Below are 19,838 nucleotides of genomic sequence, written 5' to 3'. Positions count from 1 at the left end.
GCCCTGCCTAAATGTACCAACAATAGTCCTTCCAGACAGATATTATAGCATGTATAATGGGGGAGGGGGGGAGGGTAGCCCTGCCTAAATGTACCAACAATAGTCCTTCCAGACAGATATTATAGCATGTATAATGGGGGAGGGGGGGAGGGTAGCCCTGCCTAAATGTACCAACAATAGTCCTTCCAGACAGATATTATAGCATGTATAATGGGGGGAGGGGGGGGGGAGGGGGAGTAGCCCTGCCTAAATGTACCAACAATAGTCCTTCCAGACAGATATTATAGCATGTATAATGGGGGAGGGGGGAGACAAATCTAGACTAATCTAAACAAGACTAGACTAATCTAAACTAGACTAGACTAATCTAAACTAGACTAGACTACTCTAGACTAGACTAATCTAAACTAGACTAGACTACTCTAGACTAGACTAATCTAAACTAGACTAGACTACTCTAGACTAGACTAATCTAAACTAGACTAGACTAGACTACTCTAGACTAGACTAATCTAAACTAGACTAGACTAGACTACTCAAGACTAGACTAATCTAAACTAGACTAGACTACTCTAGACTAGACTAATCTAAACTAGACTAGACTAGACTACTCTAGACTAGACTAATCTAAACTAGACTAGACTACTCTAGACTAGACTAATCTAAACTAGACTAGACTAGACTACTCTAGACTAGACTAATCTAAACTAGACTAGACTAGACTACTCAAGACTAGACTAATCTAAACTAGACTAGACTACTCTAGACTAGACTAATCTAAACTAGACTAGACTAATCTAGTCTAGACTAAATTAGACTAGACTAATCTAATCTAAACTAGACTAGACTAGACTAAACTAGACTAATCTAGTCTAGACTACACTAATCTAGACTAGACTATACTAAACTAGACAAGACTAATCTAAACAAGACTAATCTAATCTAAACTAGACTAGACTAATCTAAACTGGACTAGACTACTCTAGACTAGACTAGACTAATCTAAACTAGACTAATCTAGTCTAGACTAAATTAGACTAGACTAATCTAATCTAAACTAGACTAGACTAAACTAGACTAATCTAGACTAGACTAATCTAGACTAGACTAATCTAGACTAGACTAGACTAAACTAGACTACACTAGACTAGAATAGAACTCTAGGTCTATAGTCAGAGGGGGAGTCTTATGATGCTCACTTCTGCAGCTGTAGTCCCAGGCTGAATCCTTCTCTGTTAGAAGGTTGGAACACCTCCACAGAGGGTGCTGGTCCATTCAGGTATTGGGACAGTGAGAAGCGCAGCCGGACAATAATAGGCTCTGTTGGGACGATCTTCCAGGCCCTGGCTACTTCATCCTGGAGACAAGACGGGAGACTGTGTCAGAAACATGGGAAGATCTCCAGGGACATCCTAGACAACATGAGAAGATCCCCAGGGACATCGACATGAGAAGATCCCCAGAGACATCTTAGACAACATGAGAAGATCTCCAGGGACATCCTAGACAACATGGGAAGATGCCCAGGGACATCCTAGGCAACATGAGAATATCCCCAGGGACATCAACATGGGAAGATCCCCAGGGACATCCTAGACAACATGAGAAGATCCCCAGGGACATCCTAGACAACATGAGAAGATCCCCAGGGACATCCTAGACAACATGAGAAGATCCCCAGGGACATCAACATGGGAAGATCCCCAGGGACATCCTAGACAACATGAGAAGATCCCCAGGGACATCCTAGACAACATGAGAAGATCCCCAGGGACATCCTAGACAACATGAGAAGATCCCCAGGGACATCAACATGGTAAAATCCCCAGGGACATCCTAGACAACATGAGAAGATCCCCAGGGACATCAACATAGGAAGATCCCCAGGGACATCCTAGACAACATGAGAAGATCCCCAGGGACATCCTAGACAACATGAGAAGATCCCCAGGGACATCCTAGACAACATGAGAAGATCCCCAGGGACATCCTAGACAACATGAGAAGATCCCCAGGGACATCCTAGACAACATGAGAAGATCCCCAGGGACATCAACATGAGAAGATCCCCAGGGACATCCTAGACAACATGAGAAGATCCCCAGGGACATCCTAGACAACATGAGAAGATCCCCAGGGACATCAACATGGGAAAATCCCCAGGGACATCTATATATAGAACTTAAAATATATACTTGTATGTGATGCATATCATGATCATGGTGAGTAGTGTAGTCGACTCACATCTAGGAAGCTGACATTGATTAGCATGTCAACGTCCACATCATCAATGGACCCATGCTCTCTGGAGAGGAGGAAGAAGAAGACAGGAAGAAGGTCATGAGTCATTTACACTCTAGTCATTTACACTCTGGTCATTTAGCAGACGTTCTTATCCAGACATCTGTGTATTTTCGTACTCTTTCGTACTTTTAAATACGTGTGAAACGATAACAAGCATTTCATTGAGAGCAGATGACTTCCCATTGTACCCCCCCCCCCCCCCCGTTAACTCAAACCACATCCTACTATCTCTGTCAGTAAGTGAAGCAATGCCAAGTTTTCTATGTAACTTGTCGTACCTGACGGAGACAGCCGTGTCAGCGTAGATGGCCTTCACCGAATCTATGTCCATGTCCAGCTGAGGATGCCTGTAGAGATCAGTAGCACAGCCTTCCTACAGAGAGAGACAACAACACATGTACCTTAGAGACAAACCCTGTTAGTTAACTACCTTAAACAGTACTAGACAGAATAGCTTCATAAAGAACACAGAGAGAGAGAGAGAGAGAGAAAGAGAGAGAGAGAGAGAGAGAGAGAGAGAGAGAGAAAAGAACCAGTTAACACCACAGCATTGACACACAACCACACAAAACATATTCACCTAACGAACAAAACCAGGTGGCCATGACAGAGAGTAAAATAGAATATTACACTGAACACCATACCTTCAAATACAACAGGAAGTACAACAGGGAGTACAACAGAGAGTACAACAGGGAGTACACCAGGGAGTACAACATACAACAGGAAGTACAACAGAGAATACAACAGGGAGTACAACAGAGAGTACAACAGGGAGTACAACAGAGAGTACAACAGGGAATACAACAGAGAATTACAACAGGGAGTACACCAGGGAGTACAACATACAACAGAGAGTACAACAGAGAATACAACAGGAAGTACAACAGAGAATACAACAGGGAGTACAACAGAGAATACAACAGGGAGTACACCAGGGAGTACAACATACAACAGGAAGTACAACAGAGAATACAACAGGAAGTACAACAGAGAATACAACAGGGAGTACAACAGGGAGTACAACAGAGAATACAACAGGGAGTACAACAGAGAATACAACAGGAAGTACAACAGAGAATACAACAGGGAGTACAACAGGGAGTACAACAGGGAGTACAACAGAGAATACAACAGGGAGTACACCAGGGAGTACAACATACAACAGGAAGTACAACAGAGAATACAACAGGAAGTACAACAGAGAATACAACAGCGAGTACAACAGGGAGTACAACAGGGAGTACAACAGGGAGTACAACAGAGAATACAACAGGGAGTACAACAGAGAATACAACAGGAAGTACAACAGAGAATACAACAGGGAGTACAACAGGGAGTACAACAGGGAGTACAACAGGGAGTACAACAGAGAATACAACAGGGAGTACAACAGAGAATACAACAGGGAGTACAACATACAACAGGAAGTACAACAGAGAATACAACAGGGAGTACAACAGGGAGTACAACAGGGAGTACAACAGAGAATACAACAGGGAGTACAACATACAACAGGAAGTACAACAGAGAATACAACAGGGAGTACACCAGGGAGTACAACAGAGAATACAACAGGGAGTACACCAGGCAGTACAACATACAACAGAGAGTACAACAGAGAGTACAACAGAGAATACAACAGGAAGTACAACAGAGAATACAACAGGCAGTACAACATACAACAGGAAGTACAACAGAGAATACAACAGGAAGTACAACAGAGAATACAACAGGAAGTACAACAGAGAATACAACAGGGAGTACAACAGGGAGTACAACAGGGAGTACAACAGAGAATACAACAGGGAGTACAACATACAACAGGAAGTACAACAGAGAATACAACAGGGAGTACACCAGGGAGTACAACAGAGAATACAACAGGGAGTACACCAGGCAGTACAACATACAACAGAGAGTACAACAGAGAGTACAACAGAGAATACAACAGGAAGTACAACAGAGAATACAACAGGCAGTACAACATACAACAGGAAGTACAACAGAGAATACAACAGGAAGTACAACAGAGAATACAACAGGAAGTACAACAGAGAATACAACAGGAAGTACAACAGAGAATACAACAGGAAGTACAACAGAGAGTACAACAGGAAGTACAACAGAGAATACAACAGGAAGTACAACAGAGAATACAACAGGAAGTACAACAGAGAATACAACAGGAAGTACAACAGAGAATACAACAGGAAGTACAACAGAGAATACAACAGGGAGTACACAAAATGCCACCAATGCGTTACAGTCCATTGGAAGTTCTGATCAGATGTTTCACGGGGTCAGTGCCTCCTAACAAACCTACAAAACAACGAAGCAGGCTACTTGTGTTTCCTCTACTAACGCTGATTTTGTACGTATGTCAAAGATTTAGCTTGTAAGGATTCTGATATGTGGTTATTTTTGCTAGTTTAGCTGAATGGACTGATCGTGAGACGCCTGCTAAATTACTTAAAATATGCATGTACTCTGAGGAGAGCTCAGGGGCTGTACTGTAGGATCAGCTGGCTAACAGAGTCAAGGGGCTGTACTGTAGGATCAGCTGGCTAACAGAGCCAAGGGGCTATACTGTAGGATCAGCTGGTTAATGGAGTCAAGGAGCTGTACTGTAGGATCAGCTGGCTAACAGAGTCAAGGGGCTGTACTATAGGATCAGCTGGCTAACAGAGGCAAGGGACTGTACTGTAGGATCAGCTGGCTAACATAGTCAAGGGGCTGTACTGTAGGATCAGCTGTCTAACAGAGTCAAGGAGCTGTACTGTAGGATCAGCTGGCTAACAGAGTCAAGGGGCTGTACTATAGGATCAGCTGGCTAACAGAGGCAAGGGGCTGTACTGTAGGATCAGCTGGCTAACAGAGTCAAGGGGCTGTACTGTAGGATCAGCTGGTTAATGGAGTCAAGGAGCTGTACTGTAGGATCAGCTGGCTAACAGAGTCAAGGCGCTGTACTGAGTTTGAGTTTATTTTTATTTTTACAGGGACAGTGCACATTAATCAACATTTCAGTAAAAGTGCCGGTTTTAGCCAGCCGGCTAATTTTCAACCGCAGTCCCTGGGCAGGTTATTAAAAACAATTACAATATAGACAATAGCAACATAGAACAAGCAAGACATAGCAACATAGGACAAGCAAGACATAGCATACAGACAGAGCAACATAGGACAAAAAGCAGCAAGTCAAAATTCATAAAAGCAACAAAGTGTTTCCACACCTCACAAGCTACAGACAACAGACAACATGGAGAGCGGCAACACACAGCTAGGGACCATGTTCACAAATCTGATTGACCTTTAGCCATGTCTTCAAGCATTTTGTGAAAGTGTGATATGTGGTGCAGTTATGTGTGTCTGATGGCAGTGTATTCCAGACATGGGAAGCTCTCACAGAGAATGCAGATTTACTAAAGGTGCTTTTCCTTAGGGGAACTATACAGTCACCTCTCATGGCAGACCTTGTGGATCTGCTGCCATATTTCTGGGTTTTCTGCTTAACAAAAATATTGAGTGGAGGGGGAGCCAGGCCATTGAGGATCTTGAATACAAGACATGCGTCGGTGTATTGCACAAGATTTTCCCAACTCAAGAGCTCATGCTTTCTAAGGATGTGACAATGATGATGGCTATTGGGTTTCCTATCAAGCACTTTGAGAGTCTGTTTGTAGACAGACTGAATAGGTTTTAATGTTGTACAGCAAGCTTGGGCCCAACTAGTCAAGCAGTATGTTAAGTGGGGGAGTATCATAGATTTGAAGTACAGTTTTGCTACCTCTGTAGTCAAACAATTTCGTATAAATCGGAAATTAGCTAGGTTGAATTTGGTTATTTGAATTACCTTTTTCACATGCTTTTTAAAAGAGAGGTTGGAATCAAGTATGATGCCAAGGTACTTAAAATCGGATACCACCTGGAGCTTCTCCCCTGACACATAGACATCTGGCTCAGTAGCATCTGTTGCCCTCTTTGTGAAGAACATGCAAACAGTTTTTTTCACATTGAGATGCAAACACAAGTCACTGAGCCACTTTGTAACCTGGACCATTACAGTAGTGAGTTCTTGTGCAGCTTGTTGTTTGCTCTTTGCATGCACATATATCACTGTATCATCTGCATACATTTGAACTTCAGACCCAGTACAGACAGAAGGCAGATCATTAATGTACAGGCTGAACAGGAGGGGCCCCAGTATTGACCCTTGGGGCACGCCCACATCATAGCTACGAGTGGGCGACAGCTCATTGCTCACTCTGACACACTGAGTTCTGCCTTCAAGGTATGATTTCATCCATCTCAAGGCATCAGGGGAAAAGTTGAACTTGGACAATTTTGTGTAGGATCAGCTGGCTAACAGAGTCAAGGGGCTGTACTGTAGGATCAGCTGGCTAACAGAGTCAAGGGGCTGTACTGTAGGATCAGCTGGCTAACAGAGTCAAGGGGCTGTACTGTAGGATCAGCTGGCTAGCAGAGTAAAGGGTCTGTACTGTAGGATCAGCTGGCTAACAGAGTCAAGGGGCTGTACTGTAGGGTCAGCTGGCTAATGGAGTCAAGGGGCTGTACTGTAGGATCAGCTGGCTAACAGAGTCAAGGGGCTGTACTGTAGGATCAGCTGGCTAACAGAGTCAAGGGGCTGTACTGTAGGATCAGCTGGCCAATGGAGTCAAAGGGCTATATGTTAGCCTTGCTCTCCGTGAATCATTCCTAATCTCCACACAGTGAGAGTCACAACACATTGATAGAATCATTCCTAATCTCCACACACTGAGAATCACAACACATAGATAGAATCATTCCTAATCTCCACACAGTGAGAGTCACAACACATAGATAGAATCATTCCTAATCTCCACACACTCAGAGTGCCAACACATAGATAGAATCACTCCTAATCTCCACACAGTGAGAGTCACAACACATAGATAGAATCATTCCTAATCTCCACACAGTGAGAGTCACAACACATAGATAGAATCACTCCTAATCTCCACACAGTGAGAGTCACAACACATAGATAGAATCATTCCTAATCTCCACACACTCAGAGTGCCAACACATAGATAGAATCATTCCTAATCTCCACACAGTGAGAGTCACAACACATAGATATAATCATTCCTAATCTCCACACACTCAGAGTGCCAACACATAGATTGAATCATTCCTAATCTCCACACAGTGAGAGTCACAACACATAGATAGAATCATTCCTAATCTCCACACAGTGAGAGTCACAACACATAGATAGAAACATTCCTAATCTCCACACACTGAGAGTCACAACACATAGATAGAATCATGCAGAGCCAAAGACGTACAAGCAAAGTTGCTTTGGGTCTCTGCTACATACTGTATAGCCCAATGGGGCTTGTGTTAGGACTTGTTTTGAAAGAGGACCTCTGTTGTATACAAACCAGAATACAGTGCTGTGAAAAGGGATTTGCCTCCTTTCTAATCTTCTCTACTTGACATATTTCTGATACTGAATGTTATCAGATCTTCAACCAAAACGTAATATTATATAAAGGAAGCCAGAGTGAACAAATAACACAACAATTACATACTTATTTCATGAAGCTATACAATACCCAATTCTCCCTGTGTGAAAAAAGCAATTGCCCCTTTACACTCAATAACTGGCTGTGTCATCTTTACACTCATTCTTTACACTACCACCCCCATGCTTGACCATTGGTATGAGGCGGCAGGTGCCGTTAGGGTCAGTAGGTAGCCTAGTGATTAGAGCGTTGGACTAGTAACCGGAAGGTTGCAAGATCGAATCCCCGAGCTGACAAGGTCAAAATGTGTCATTCTCCCCCTGAACAAGGCAGTTAACCCACTGCTCCTAGGTCATCATTGAAAATAAGAATTTGTTCTTAATTGACTTGCCTACTAGTTCAATAAAGGTTCAATAAATAAAAAAAATACAACATTAGGATCTTACTGTGGAATGCAGTGCTTGGTTTTCACCAGGCATAATGGGACCCATGTCGTCCATTACGTTATACTTTTCACTCATCTGTCCATAGAACATTCTTCCAGGAGTCTTGATGATCATCCAGGTGCTTTTTGAAAAACAGGAGTCTTTAAGGATGAGACGGGTCCCATTATGTCTGTCGAAAACCAGTCATTGCAGCTAAAGGTGGCACAACCAGTTACTGAGCGTAAGGGGGCATTATAATGTTCTCACACAGGGGAATTGGGTGTTGCATAACTTTGTTAATTACAAAAACAAACAAAAACTAAGTATACATGTTTTTGGAGTTATTTGTGAACTCAGGTTCCCTTTATCTGATATTAGGTTTTTGGTTGAAGATCTGACAACATTTAGTATCAGAAATATACAAAAATAGAGAAAATCAGAAAGGGGACAAATACATTTTCACGGCTCTACATCAACCCATATAGCTCCCTTGTGAGCTACTGTACATCAACCCATATAGCACCATTGAGAGCTACAGTACATCAACCCATATAGCTCCCTTGTGAGCTACTGTACATCAACCCATATAGCACCATTGAGAGCTACAGTACATCAACCCATATAGCTCCATTGAGAGCTACGGTACATCAACCCATATAGCTCCATTGAGAGCTACGGTACATCAACCCATATAGCTCCATTGAGAGCTACTGTACATACACCTATATAGCACCATTGAGAGCTACGGTACATCAACCCATATAGCTCCATTGTGAGCTACTGTACATCAACCCATACAGCACCATTGAGAGCTACTGTACATCAACACATATAGCTCCATTGTGAGCTACTGTACATCAACCCATAAAGCTCCATTGTGAGCTACTGTACATCAACCCATATAGCACCATTGAGAGCTACGGTACAATAAACCCATATAGCACCATTGAGAGCTACGGTACATCAACCCATATAGCTCCATTGAGAGCTACGGTACATCAAACCATATAGCACCATTGAGAGCTACAGTACAACAACCCATATAGCTCCATTGAGAGCTACAGTACATCAACCCATATAGCACCATTGAGAGCTACGGTACATCAACCCATATTGCACCATTGTGAGCTACTGTACATCAACCCATATAGCACCATTGAGAGCTACTGTACATCAACCCATATAGCTCCATTGTGAGATACTGTACATCAACCCATATAGCTCCATTGTGAGCTACTGTACATCAACCCATATGGCACCATTGAGAGCTACGGTACATCAACCCATATAGCACCATTGAGAGCTACGGTACATCAACTCATATAGCTCCATTGAGAGCTACGGTACATCAACCCATATAGCACCATTGAGAGCTACGGTACATCAACCCATATAGCACCATTGTGAGCTACTGTACATCAACCCATATGGCACCATTGAGAGCTACTGTACATCAACCCATATAGCTCCATTGTGAGCTACTGTACATCAACCCACATAGCTCCATTGTGAGCTACTGTACATCAACCCGTATAGCACAATTAAGAGCTACTGTACATCAATCCATATAGCACCATTGTGAGCTACTGTACATCAACCCATATAGCACCATTGAGAGCTACGGTACATCAACCCATATAGCACCATTGAGAGCTACTGTACATCAATCCATATAGCACCATTGTGAGCTACTGTACATCAACCCATATAGCACCATTGAGAGCTACTGTACATCAACCCATATAGCACCATTGAGAGCTACTGTACATCAATCCATATAGCACCATTGTGAGCTACTGTACATCAACCCATATAGCACCATTGAGAGCTACTGTACATCAACCCATATAGCACCATTGAAAGCTACGGTACATCAACCCATATAGCTCCATTGAGAGCTACGGTATATCAACCCATATAGCTCCATTGAGAGCTACGGTACATCAACCCATATAACTCCATTGAGAGCTACGGTACATCAACCCATATAGCACCATTGTGAGCTACTGTACATCAACCCATATGGCACCATTGAGAGCTACTGTACATCAACCCATATAGCTCCATTGTGAGCTACTGTACATCAACCCACATAGCTCCATTGTGAGCTACTGTACATCAACCCGTATAGCACAATTAAGAGCTACTGTACATCAATCCATATAGCACCATTGTGAGCTACTGTACATCAACCCATATAGCACCATTGAGAGCTACGGTACATCAACCCATATAGCACCATTGAGAGCTACTGTACATCAATCCATATAGCACCATTGTGAGCTACTGTACATCAACCCATATAGCACCATTGAGAGCTACTGTACATCAACCCATATAGCACCATTGAGAGCTACTGTACATCAATCCATATAGCACCATTGTGAGCTACTGTACATCAACCCATATAGCACCATTGAGAGCTACTGTACATCAACCCATATAGCACCATTGAAAGCTACGGTACATCAACCCATATAGCTCCATTGAGAGCTACGGTACATCAACCCATATAGCTCCATTGTGAGCTACTGTACATCAACCCATATAGCTCCATTGAGAGCTACGGTATATCAACCCATATAGCTCCATTGAGAGCTACGGTACATCAACCCATATAGCTCCATTGTGAGCTACTGAACATCAACACATATAGCTCCATTGAGAGCTATGGTACATCAACCCATATTGCTCCATTGAGAGCTACTGTACATCAACCTATATAGCACCATTGAGAGCTACGGTACATCAACCCATATAGCTCCAATGAGAGCTACAGTACATCCACCCATATAGCACCATTGAGAGATACGGTACATCAACCCATATAGCACCATTGTGAGCTAATGTACATCAACCCATATAGCACCATTGAGAGCTACTGTACATCAACCCATATAGCTCCATTGAGAGCTACAGTACATCAACCCATATAGCACCATTAAGAGCTATGGTACATCAACCCATATTGCACCATTGTGAGCTACTGTACATCAACCCATATAGCACCATTGAGAGATACTGTACATCAACCCATATAGCACCATTGAGAGCTACGGTACATCAATCCATATAGCACCATTGAGAGCTACGGTACATCAACCCATATAGCTCCATTGAGAGCTACGGTACATCAACCCATATAGCACCATTGAGAGCTACAGTACATCAACCCATATAGCTCCATTGAGAGCTACGGTACATCAACCCATATAGCTCCATTGTGAGCTACTGTACATCAACCCATATAGCTCCATTGAGAGCTACGGTACATCAACCCATATAGCTCAATTGAGAGCTACGGTACATCAACCCATATAGCTCCATTGTGAGCTACTGTACATCAACCCATATAGCTTAATTGAGAGCTATGGTACATCACCCCATATAGCTCCATTGAGAGCTACTGTACATCAACCTATATAGCACCATTGAGAGCTACGGTACATCAACCCATATAGCTCCATTGAGAGCTACGGTACATCACCCCATATAGCACCATTGAGAGCTACGGTACATCAACCCATATAGCACCATTGTGAGCTACTGTACATCAACCCATATAGCACCATTGAGAGATACTGTACATCAACCCATATAGCACCATTGAGAGCTATGGTACATCAATCCATATAGCACCATTGAGAGCTACGGTACATCAACCCATATAGCTCCATTGAGAGCTACGGTACATCAACCCATATAGCACCATTGAGCGCTACAGTACATCAACCCATATAGCTCCATTGAGAGCTACGGTACATCAACCCATATAGCTCCATTGTGAGCTACTGTACATCAACCCATATAGCTCCATTGAGAGCTACGGTACATCAACCCATATAGCTCAATTGAGAGCTACGGTACATCAACCCATATAGCTCCATTGTGAGCTACTGTACATCAACCCATATAGCTTAATTGAGAGCTATGGTACATCACCCCATATAGCTCCATTGAGAGCTACTGTACATCAACCTATATAGCACCATTGAGAGCTACGGTACATCAACCCATATAGCTCCATTGAGAGCTACGGTACATCACCCCATATAGCACCATTGAGAGCTACGGTACATCAACCCATATAGCACCATTGTGAGCTACTGTACATCAACCCATATAGCACCATTGAGAGCTACTGTACATCAACCCATGTAGCTCCATTGTGAGCTACTGTACATCAATCCATATAGCACCATTGTGAGCTACTGTACATCAACCCATATAGCACCATTGAGAGCTACTGTACATCAACCCATATAGCACCATTGAGAGCTACTGTACATCAATCCATATAGCACCATTGTGAGCTACTGTACATCAACCCATATAGCACCATTGAGAGCTACTGTACATCAACCCATATAGCACCATTGAAAGCTACGGTACATCAACCCATATAGCTCCATTGAGAGCTACGGTACATCAACCCATATAGCTCCATTGTGAGCTACTGTACATCAACCCATATAGCTCCATTGAGAGCTACGGTATATCAACCCATATAGCTCCATTGAGAGCTACGGTACATCAACCCATATAGCTCCATTGTGAGCTACTGAACATCAACACATATAGCTCCATTGAGAGCTATGGTACATCAACCCATATTGCTCCATTGAGAGCTACTGTACATCAACCTATATAGCACCATTGAGAGCTACGGTACATCAACCCATATAGCTCCAATGAGAGCTACAGTACATCCACCCATATAGCACCATTGAGAGATACGGTACATCAACCCATATAGCACCATTGTGAGCTAATGTACATCAACCCATATAGCACCATTGAGAGCTACTGTACATCAACCCATATAGCTCCATTGAGAGCTACAGTACATCAACCCATATAGCACCATTAAGAGCTATGGTACATCAACCCATATTGCACCATTGTGAGCTACTGTACATCAACCCATATAGCACCATTGAGAGATACTGTACATCAACCCATATAGCACCATTGAGAGCTACGGTACATCAATCCATATAGCACCATTGAGAGCTACGGTACATCAACCCATATAGCTCCATTGAGAGCTACGGTACATCAACCCATATAGCACCATTGAGAGCTACAGTACATCAACCCATATAGCTCCATTGAGAGCTACGGTACATCAACCCATATAGCTCCATTGTGAGCTACTGTACATCAACCCATATAGCTCCATTGAGAGCTACGGTACATCAACCCATATAGCTCAATTGAGAGCTACGGTACATCAACCCATATAGCTCCATTGTGAGCTACTGTACATCAACCCATATAGCTTAATTGAGAGCTATGGTACATCACCCCATATAGCTCCATTGAGAGCTACTGTACATCAACCTATATAGCACCATTGAGAGCTACGGTACATCAACCCATATAGCTCCATTGAGAGCTACGGTACATCACCCCATATAGCACCATTGAGAGCTACGGTACATCAACCCATATAGCACCATTGTGAGCTACTGTACATCAACCCATATAGCACCATTGAGAGATACTGTACATCAACCCATATAGCACCATTGAGAGCTATGGTACATCAATCCATATAGCACCATTGAGAGCTACGGTACATCAACCCATATAGCTCCATTGAGAGCTACGGTACATCAACCCATATAGCACCATTGAGCGCTACAGTACATCAACCCATATAGCTCCATTGAGAGCTACGGTACATCAACCCATATAGCTCCATTGTGAGCTACTGTACATCAACCCATATAGCTCCATTGAGAGCTACGGTACATCAACCCATATAGCTCAATTGAGAGCTACGGTACATCAACCCATATAGCTCCATTGTGAGCTACTGTACATCAACCCATATAGCTTAATTGAGAGCTATGGTACATCACCCCATATAGCTCCATTGAGAGCTACTGTACATCAACCTATATAGCACCATTGAGAGCTACGGTACATCAACCCATATAGCTCCATTGAGAGCTACGGTACATCACCCCATATAGCACCATTGAGAGCTACGGTACATCAACCCATATAGCACCATTGTGAGCTACTGTACATCAACCCATATAGCACCATTGAGAGCTACTGTACATCAACCCATGTAGCTCCATTGTGAGCTACTGTACATCAACCCATATAGCTCCATTGTGAGCTACTGTACATCAACCCATATAGCACCATTGAGAGCTACGGTACATCAACACATATAGCTCCATTGAGAGCTAAGGTACATCAACCCATATAGCACCATTGAGAGCTAAGGTACATCAACCCATATAGCACCATTGAGAGCTACGGTACATCAACCCATATAGCACCATTGAGAGCTACGGTACATCAACCCATATAGCACCATTGAGAGCTACGGTACATCAACCCATATAGCTCCATTGTGAGCTACTGTACATCAACCCATATAGCACCATTGAGAGCTACGGTACATCAACCCATATAGCTCCATTGTGAGCTACTGTATGAACATTTTTACATGGATTTCGCATAAGAACTCCTCCAACTCCTCGGTCCAACTCTCCACTTCATCCGATTGGTTGTCCGTCCAGTCACACTCTTCTGATTGGTTGTCAGTACAGTGGCACTCATCGGATTGGTTGTTGGTCCAGCGCTGACACTCAATGTCCTGCTGTCAGTCAAAAATGGAAGGACGCTTTGAGTCATATAGGTTAACTGTACTGTAGTCATACAGGTTAACTGTACTGTAGTCATACAGGTTAACTGTACTGTAGTCATACAGGTTAACTGTACTGTAGTCATACAGGTTAACTGTACTTTAGTCATACAGGTTAATACAGGTTAACTGTACTGTAGTCATACAGGTTAACTGTAGTGTAGTCATACAGGTTAACTGTACTGTAGTCATATAGGTTAACTGTACTGTAGTTATACAGGTTAACTGTACTGTAGTTATACAGGTTAACTGTACTGTAGTCATACAGGTTAACTGTACTGTAGTCATACAGGTTAATACAGGTTAACTGTAGTGTAGTCATACAGGTTAACTGTAGTGTAGTCATATAGGTTAACTGTACTGTAGTCATACATGTTATCTGTACTGTAGTCATACAGGTTAACTGTACTGTAGTCATATAGGTTAACTGTACTGTAGTCATATAGGTTAACTGTACTGTAGTCATACAGGTTAACTGTACTGTAGTCATATAGGTTAACTGTACTGTAGTCATACAGGTTAACTGTACTGTAGTCATACAGGTTAACTGTACTGTAGTCATACAGGTTAACTGTACTGTAGTCATATAGGTTAACTGTACTGTAGTCATATAGGTTAACTGTACTGTAGTCATACAGGTTAACTGTACTGTAGTCATACAGGTTAACTGTACTGTAGTCATACAGGTTAATACAGGTTAACTGTACTGTAGTCATACAGGTTAACTGTACTGTAGTCATACAGGTTAATACAGGTTAACTGTACTGTAGTCATACAGGTTAACTGTACTGTAGTCATACAGGTTAACTGTACTGTAGTCATATAGGTTAACTGTACTGTAGTCATATAGGTTAACTGTACTGTAGTCATATAGGTTAACTGTACTGTAGTCATACAGGTTAACTGTACTGTAGTCATACAGGTTAACTGTACTGTAGTTATACAGGTTAATACAGGTTAACTGTACTGTAGTCATACAAGTTAACTGTACTGTAGTCATACAGGTTAACTGTACTGTAGTCATACAGGTTAATACAGGTTAACTGTACTGTAGTCATACAGGTTAACTGTACTGTAGTCATACAGGTTAACTGTACTGTAGTCAAACAGGTTAACTGTACTGTAGTCATATAGGTTAACTGTACTGTAGTCATACAGGTTAACTGTACTGTAGGCATACAGGTTAACTGTACTGTAGTCATATAGGTTAACTGTACTGTAGTCATACAGGTTAACTGTACTGTAGTCATACAGGTTAATACAGGTAAACTGTACTGTAGTCATACAGGTTAATACAGGTTAACTGTACTGTAGTCATACAGGTTAACTGTACTGTAGTCATACAGGTTAACTGTACTGTAGTCATATAGGTTAACTGTACTGTAGTCATACAGGTTAACTGTACTGTAGTCATACAGGTTAATACAGGTTAACTGTACTGTAGTCATACAGGTTAACTGTACTGTAGTCATATAGGTTAACTGTACTGTAGTCATACAGGTTAATACAGGTTAACTGTACTGTAGTCATACAGGTTAACTGTACTGTAGTCATATAGGTTAACTGTACTGTAGTCATACAGGTTAACTGTACTGTAGTCATACAGGTTAATACAGGTTAACTGTACTGTAGTCATACAGGTTAACTGTACTGTAGTCATACAGGTTAACTGTACTGTAGTCATACAGGTTAACTGTACTGTAGTCATACAGGTTAACTGTACTGTAGTCATACAGGTTAATACAGGTAAACTGTACTGTAGTCATACAGGTTAATACAGGTTAACTGTACTGTAGTCATACAGGTTAATACAGGTTAACTGTACTGTAGTCATACAGGTTAATACAGGTTAACTGTACTGTAGTCATACAGGTTAATACAGGTTAACTGTACTGTAGTCATACAGATGGAAAGAGGGAGGAGGAACGAGAAAGTAACAGACAGAGGGAGGAGGCTGTACATGACATATTTACACAATAGAAACATGGAGTCGCCATCTGGTCAGTTCTTGGCTCCTCTTCAACGACAGTCTTTACTCTCCAGTCCAGTAGTGATCGATGATGTAAAACAGCAGGTTGTTGTGGTCGTCAACACATATGATCTTAAACACTTTACCTGTCCCCATGGTGATCGCATCTGCAACAATAAATGAGTGTACATTAGTACTTATATATACACTGAGTGTACATTAGTTCTCTCTGTACATATATATACACTGAGTGTACATTAGTTCTCTCAGTACTTATACAGTGCCTTGAGAAAGTATTCGCCCCCCTTGAACTTTGCGACCTTTTGCCACATTTCAGGCTTCAAACATAAAGATATAAAACTGTATTTTTTTGTGAAGAATCAACAACAAGTGGGACACAATCATGAAGTGGAACGACATTTATTGGATATTTCAAACTTTTTTAACAAATCAAAAACTGAAAAATTGGGCGTGCAAAATTATTCAGCCCCTTTACTTTCAGTGCAGCAAACTCTCTCCAGAAGTTCAGTGAGGATCTCTGAATGATCCAATGTTGACCTAAATGACTAATGATGATAAATACAATCCACCTGTGTGTAATCAAGTCTCCGTATAAATGCACCTGCACTGTGATAGTCTCAGAGGTCCGTTAAAAGCGCAGAGAGCATCATGAAGAACAAGGAACACACCAGGCAGGTCCGAGATACTGTTATATATATATATTATAAAAACAGCACTATTTTTCATTATTAAATTAAGCTGAAATGAGACACTTACTATCGTCTTTTTAACCTCTTGAGATGGAAAACTTGCTTTTTTTTTAATGAAGTTGAATATTTGCACTTTATGACAGAACGTTAAAATTCGATGAAATCAAATTTTCTTTTTTTTTTACTCACCATTCACAATCAAAATTATTTTTAACCTCTTGAGATGGAAAACTTGCTTTTTTAATGAAGTTTTTATGAAGTTGAATATTTGCTCTTTATGACAGAACGTTAAAATTAGATGAAATCAAACTTTCTTTTTTTTTACTCACCATTCACAATCAAAATTATACCACTGCCAAAGTTTTGGCTTTGTGGCCCCACAAAAATTCTCCCCTGATCAATACCTAAAGAGTCATTTAAGAAGCCGAATTAGGAACCACTTTGGCCATCCTGTAGACTAGATGTTATAGCCATGCATTTCTGGAATACTGTCGGGCATTATATGCATTTGAGCAAAGATGGAAATGTATCTACGTGTATTTGAAATACATGTGGCGCAGCGGTCAAGGCATTACTATAGACACGGTTTTATATCCTGGGCTGTGCCACAACCGGCCGTGGCCTGGAGTCCTATAGGATGATGCACAATTGGGCCAGCGTCGTCCGGGTTAGGGGAGGATTTGGCCTGGGAGGCTTTACTTGGCTCATCACAATCTAGCGCCTCCAATCTAGCGGTCCAGGTGCCTGCAGGCTGACCTCGATCGCCAGTTGAACGGTGTTTCCTCCGACCCATTGGTGCGGCTGGATTTGGTGTTAAGCTGGCGGGTGTTAAGGAGCGAGGTTAGGCGGGACATGTTTCTGGAGGACACATGACTCCACCTTTGTCTCTCCCGAGCCCGTTGGGGAGTTGCAGCGATGAGATAAGATTGAAATTGGGGAGAAAAAGAAGGGGTAAAATACCCCAAAATAAAAATAAAAGACATGCCAGGATGTACTATAAAAGATAAGATAAATAGTCCACTGTCACTGTGGTGCATTTAAGGAATTATAGATTTTTATACAACGGGTTACCAAAATATTCAAATAAGGATGAATTTATTCACTGGTTTTAACCAATCAGCATGCAGGATTAGACCCACCCGTTGTATAAATAACAATAATTCCATTCTTACCTTTTCGAGAACAGGAGAACCCGCAGTGTCCAATGGGTTAATTTATAAAAAGTCGCTGGAATTCCAATGTAAAAAAGAAAAAGAAAAGAAAAACAGAAATAGGAAAAAAAGGACAAAGAGAAAAGGCAAAGAAAAGTAATATGAACAGGATCCAATCAAAAGGAGTAACCCTTAACACATTAATAAAGGCATCTGTTCCATTGTTCATAGGAAGCAGGTTCCAGTCCGTATGGAGCGACTGTCGGCGTGCAGTAATCCAGGTAATCCACACTAAACTGGATCTGTGACTCCCAATGGTAATGCGAAAGGTCTGTGGGTGTCTGTTTGTCTGCTTGCCTGCCCTGCCCTGCCTGCCTGTCTGTCTGCTCGTCTGCCTGCCTGCCTGCCTGCCTGTCTGTCTGTCTGTCTGTCTGCCTTCCTTCCTTCCTTCCTGCCTGCCTTGCCTGCCTGCCTGTCTGTCTGCTCATCTGTCTGTCTGCCTGCCTTCCTGCCTGCCTTTTCTTTCTGATTGTCCTTCTGTCTGTCTGCCCTTTCTGTCTGTCTGCCTGCCCTGCCCTGCCCTGCCTGTCTGTCTGCTCATCTGTCTGTCTGCCTGCCTTCCTGCCTGCCTTTTCTTTCTGATTGTCCTTCTGTCTGTCTGCCCTTTCTGTCTGCCCTGTCTGTCTGTCTTGTCTTGTCTGCCTGCCTGACTGCCTGTCTGTTTGCCTGCCTGCCTGCCTGTCTGTCTGTCTGTCTGTCTGTCTGTCTGTCTGTCTGTCTGTCTGTCTGTCTGTCTGTCTGTCTGTCAGCTGTAGGTCCTGTAGGAGGCTGATCACAAAAACCTGATCCATGAGGAGAGGAGAGGAGAGGAGAGGAGAGGAGAGGAGAGGAGAGGAGAGGAGAGGAGAGGAGAGGAGAGGAGAGGAGAGGAGAGGAGAGGAGAGGAGAGGAGAGGAGAGGAGAGGAGAGGAGAGGAGAGGAGAGGAGAGGAGATGGTTATTAGGGAGATTGAGGTATCAAGAGAAAATAGATGTAACAACATCAAAACACTTTAGGTCCCTCTGTTATTCTATTCAAGTCATAGTTAGTTTATTGTAAGGTT

The 19,838-nt window shown here is 42.3% G+C and overlaps 1 protein-coding gene across 2 annotated transcripts in view; it reads right to left on the bottom strand.

Annotated features, from left to right (window-relative positions):
- The window catches only part of LOC109898264 (protein mono-ADP-ribosyltransferase PARP6-like), a 32,143-nt gene extending 12,565 nt beyond the window's left edge, over window positions 1-19,578 (bottom strand). Inside the window, exons 1-5 of one of the 2 annotated variants that reach the window (XM_031833008.1) lie at window positions 18,758-19,578; window positions 16,880-17,042; window positions 2,583-2,677; window positions 2,245-2,305; window positions 1,200-1,357 (exon numbers count right to left, since the gene is read on the bottom strand). In XM_031833008.1, the coding sequence (XP_031688868.1) occupies window positions 1,200-1,357; window positions 2,245-2,305; window positions 2,583-2,677; window positions 16,880-16,903 (338 nt within the window). In that variant the 5' untranslated portion in view covers window positions 16,904-17,042; window positions 18,758-19,578. The remainder of the gene's footprint in view (window positions 1-1,199; window positions 1,358-2,244; window positions 2,306-2,582; window positions 2,678-16,879; window positions 17,043-18,757) is intronic. The other variant, XM_031833007.1, reaches the window with a different exon arrangement.
- Window positions 19,579-19,838: the final 260 nt, after the last annotated feature.

Source organism: Oncorhynchus kisutch, linkage group LG10 (assembly GCF_002021735.2).
Source record: "Oncorhynchus kisutch isolate 150728-3 linkage group LG10, Okis_V2, whole genome shotgun sequence".
Classification (NCBI taxonomy): domain Eukaryota; kingdom Metazoa; phylum Chordata; class Actinopteri; order Salmoniformes; family Salmonidae; genus Oncorhynchus; species Oncorhynchus kisutch.
This window is presented reverse-complemented; position numbering and strand designations above follow the sequence as displayed.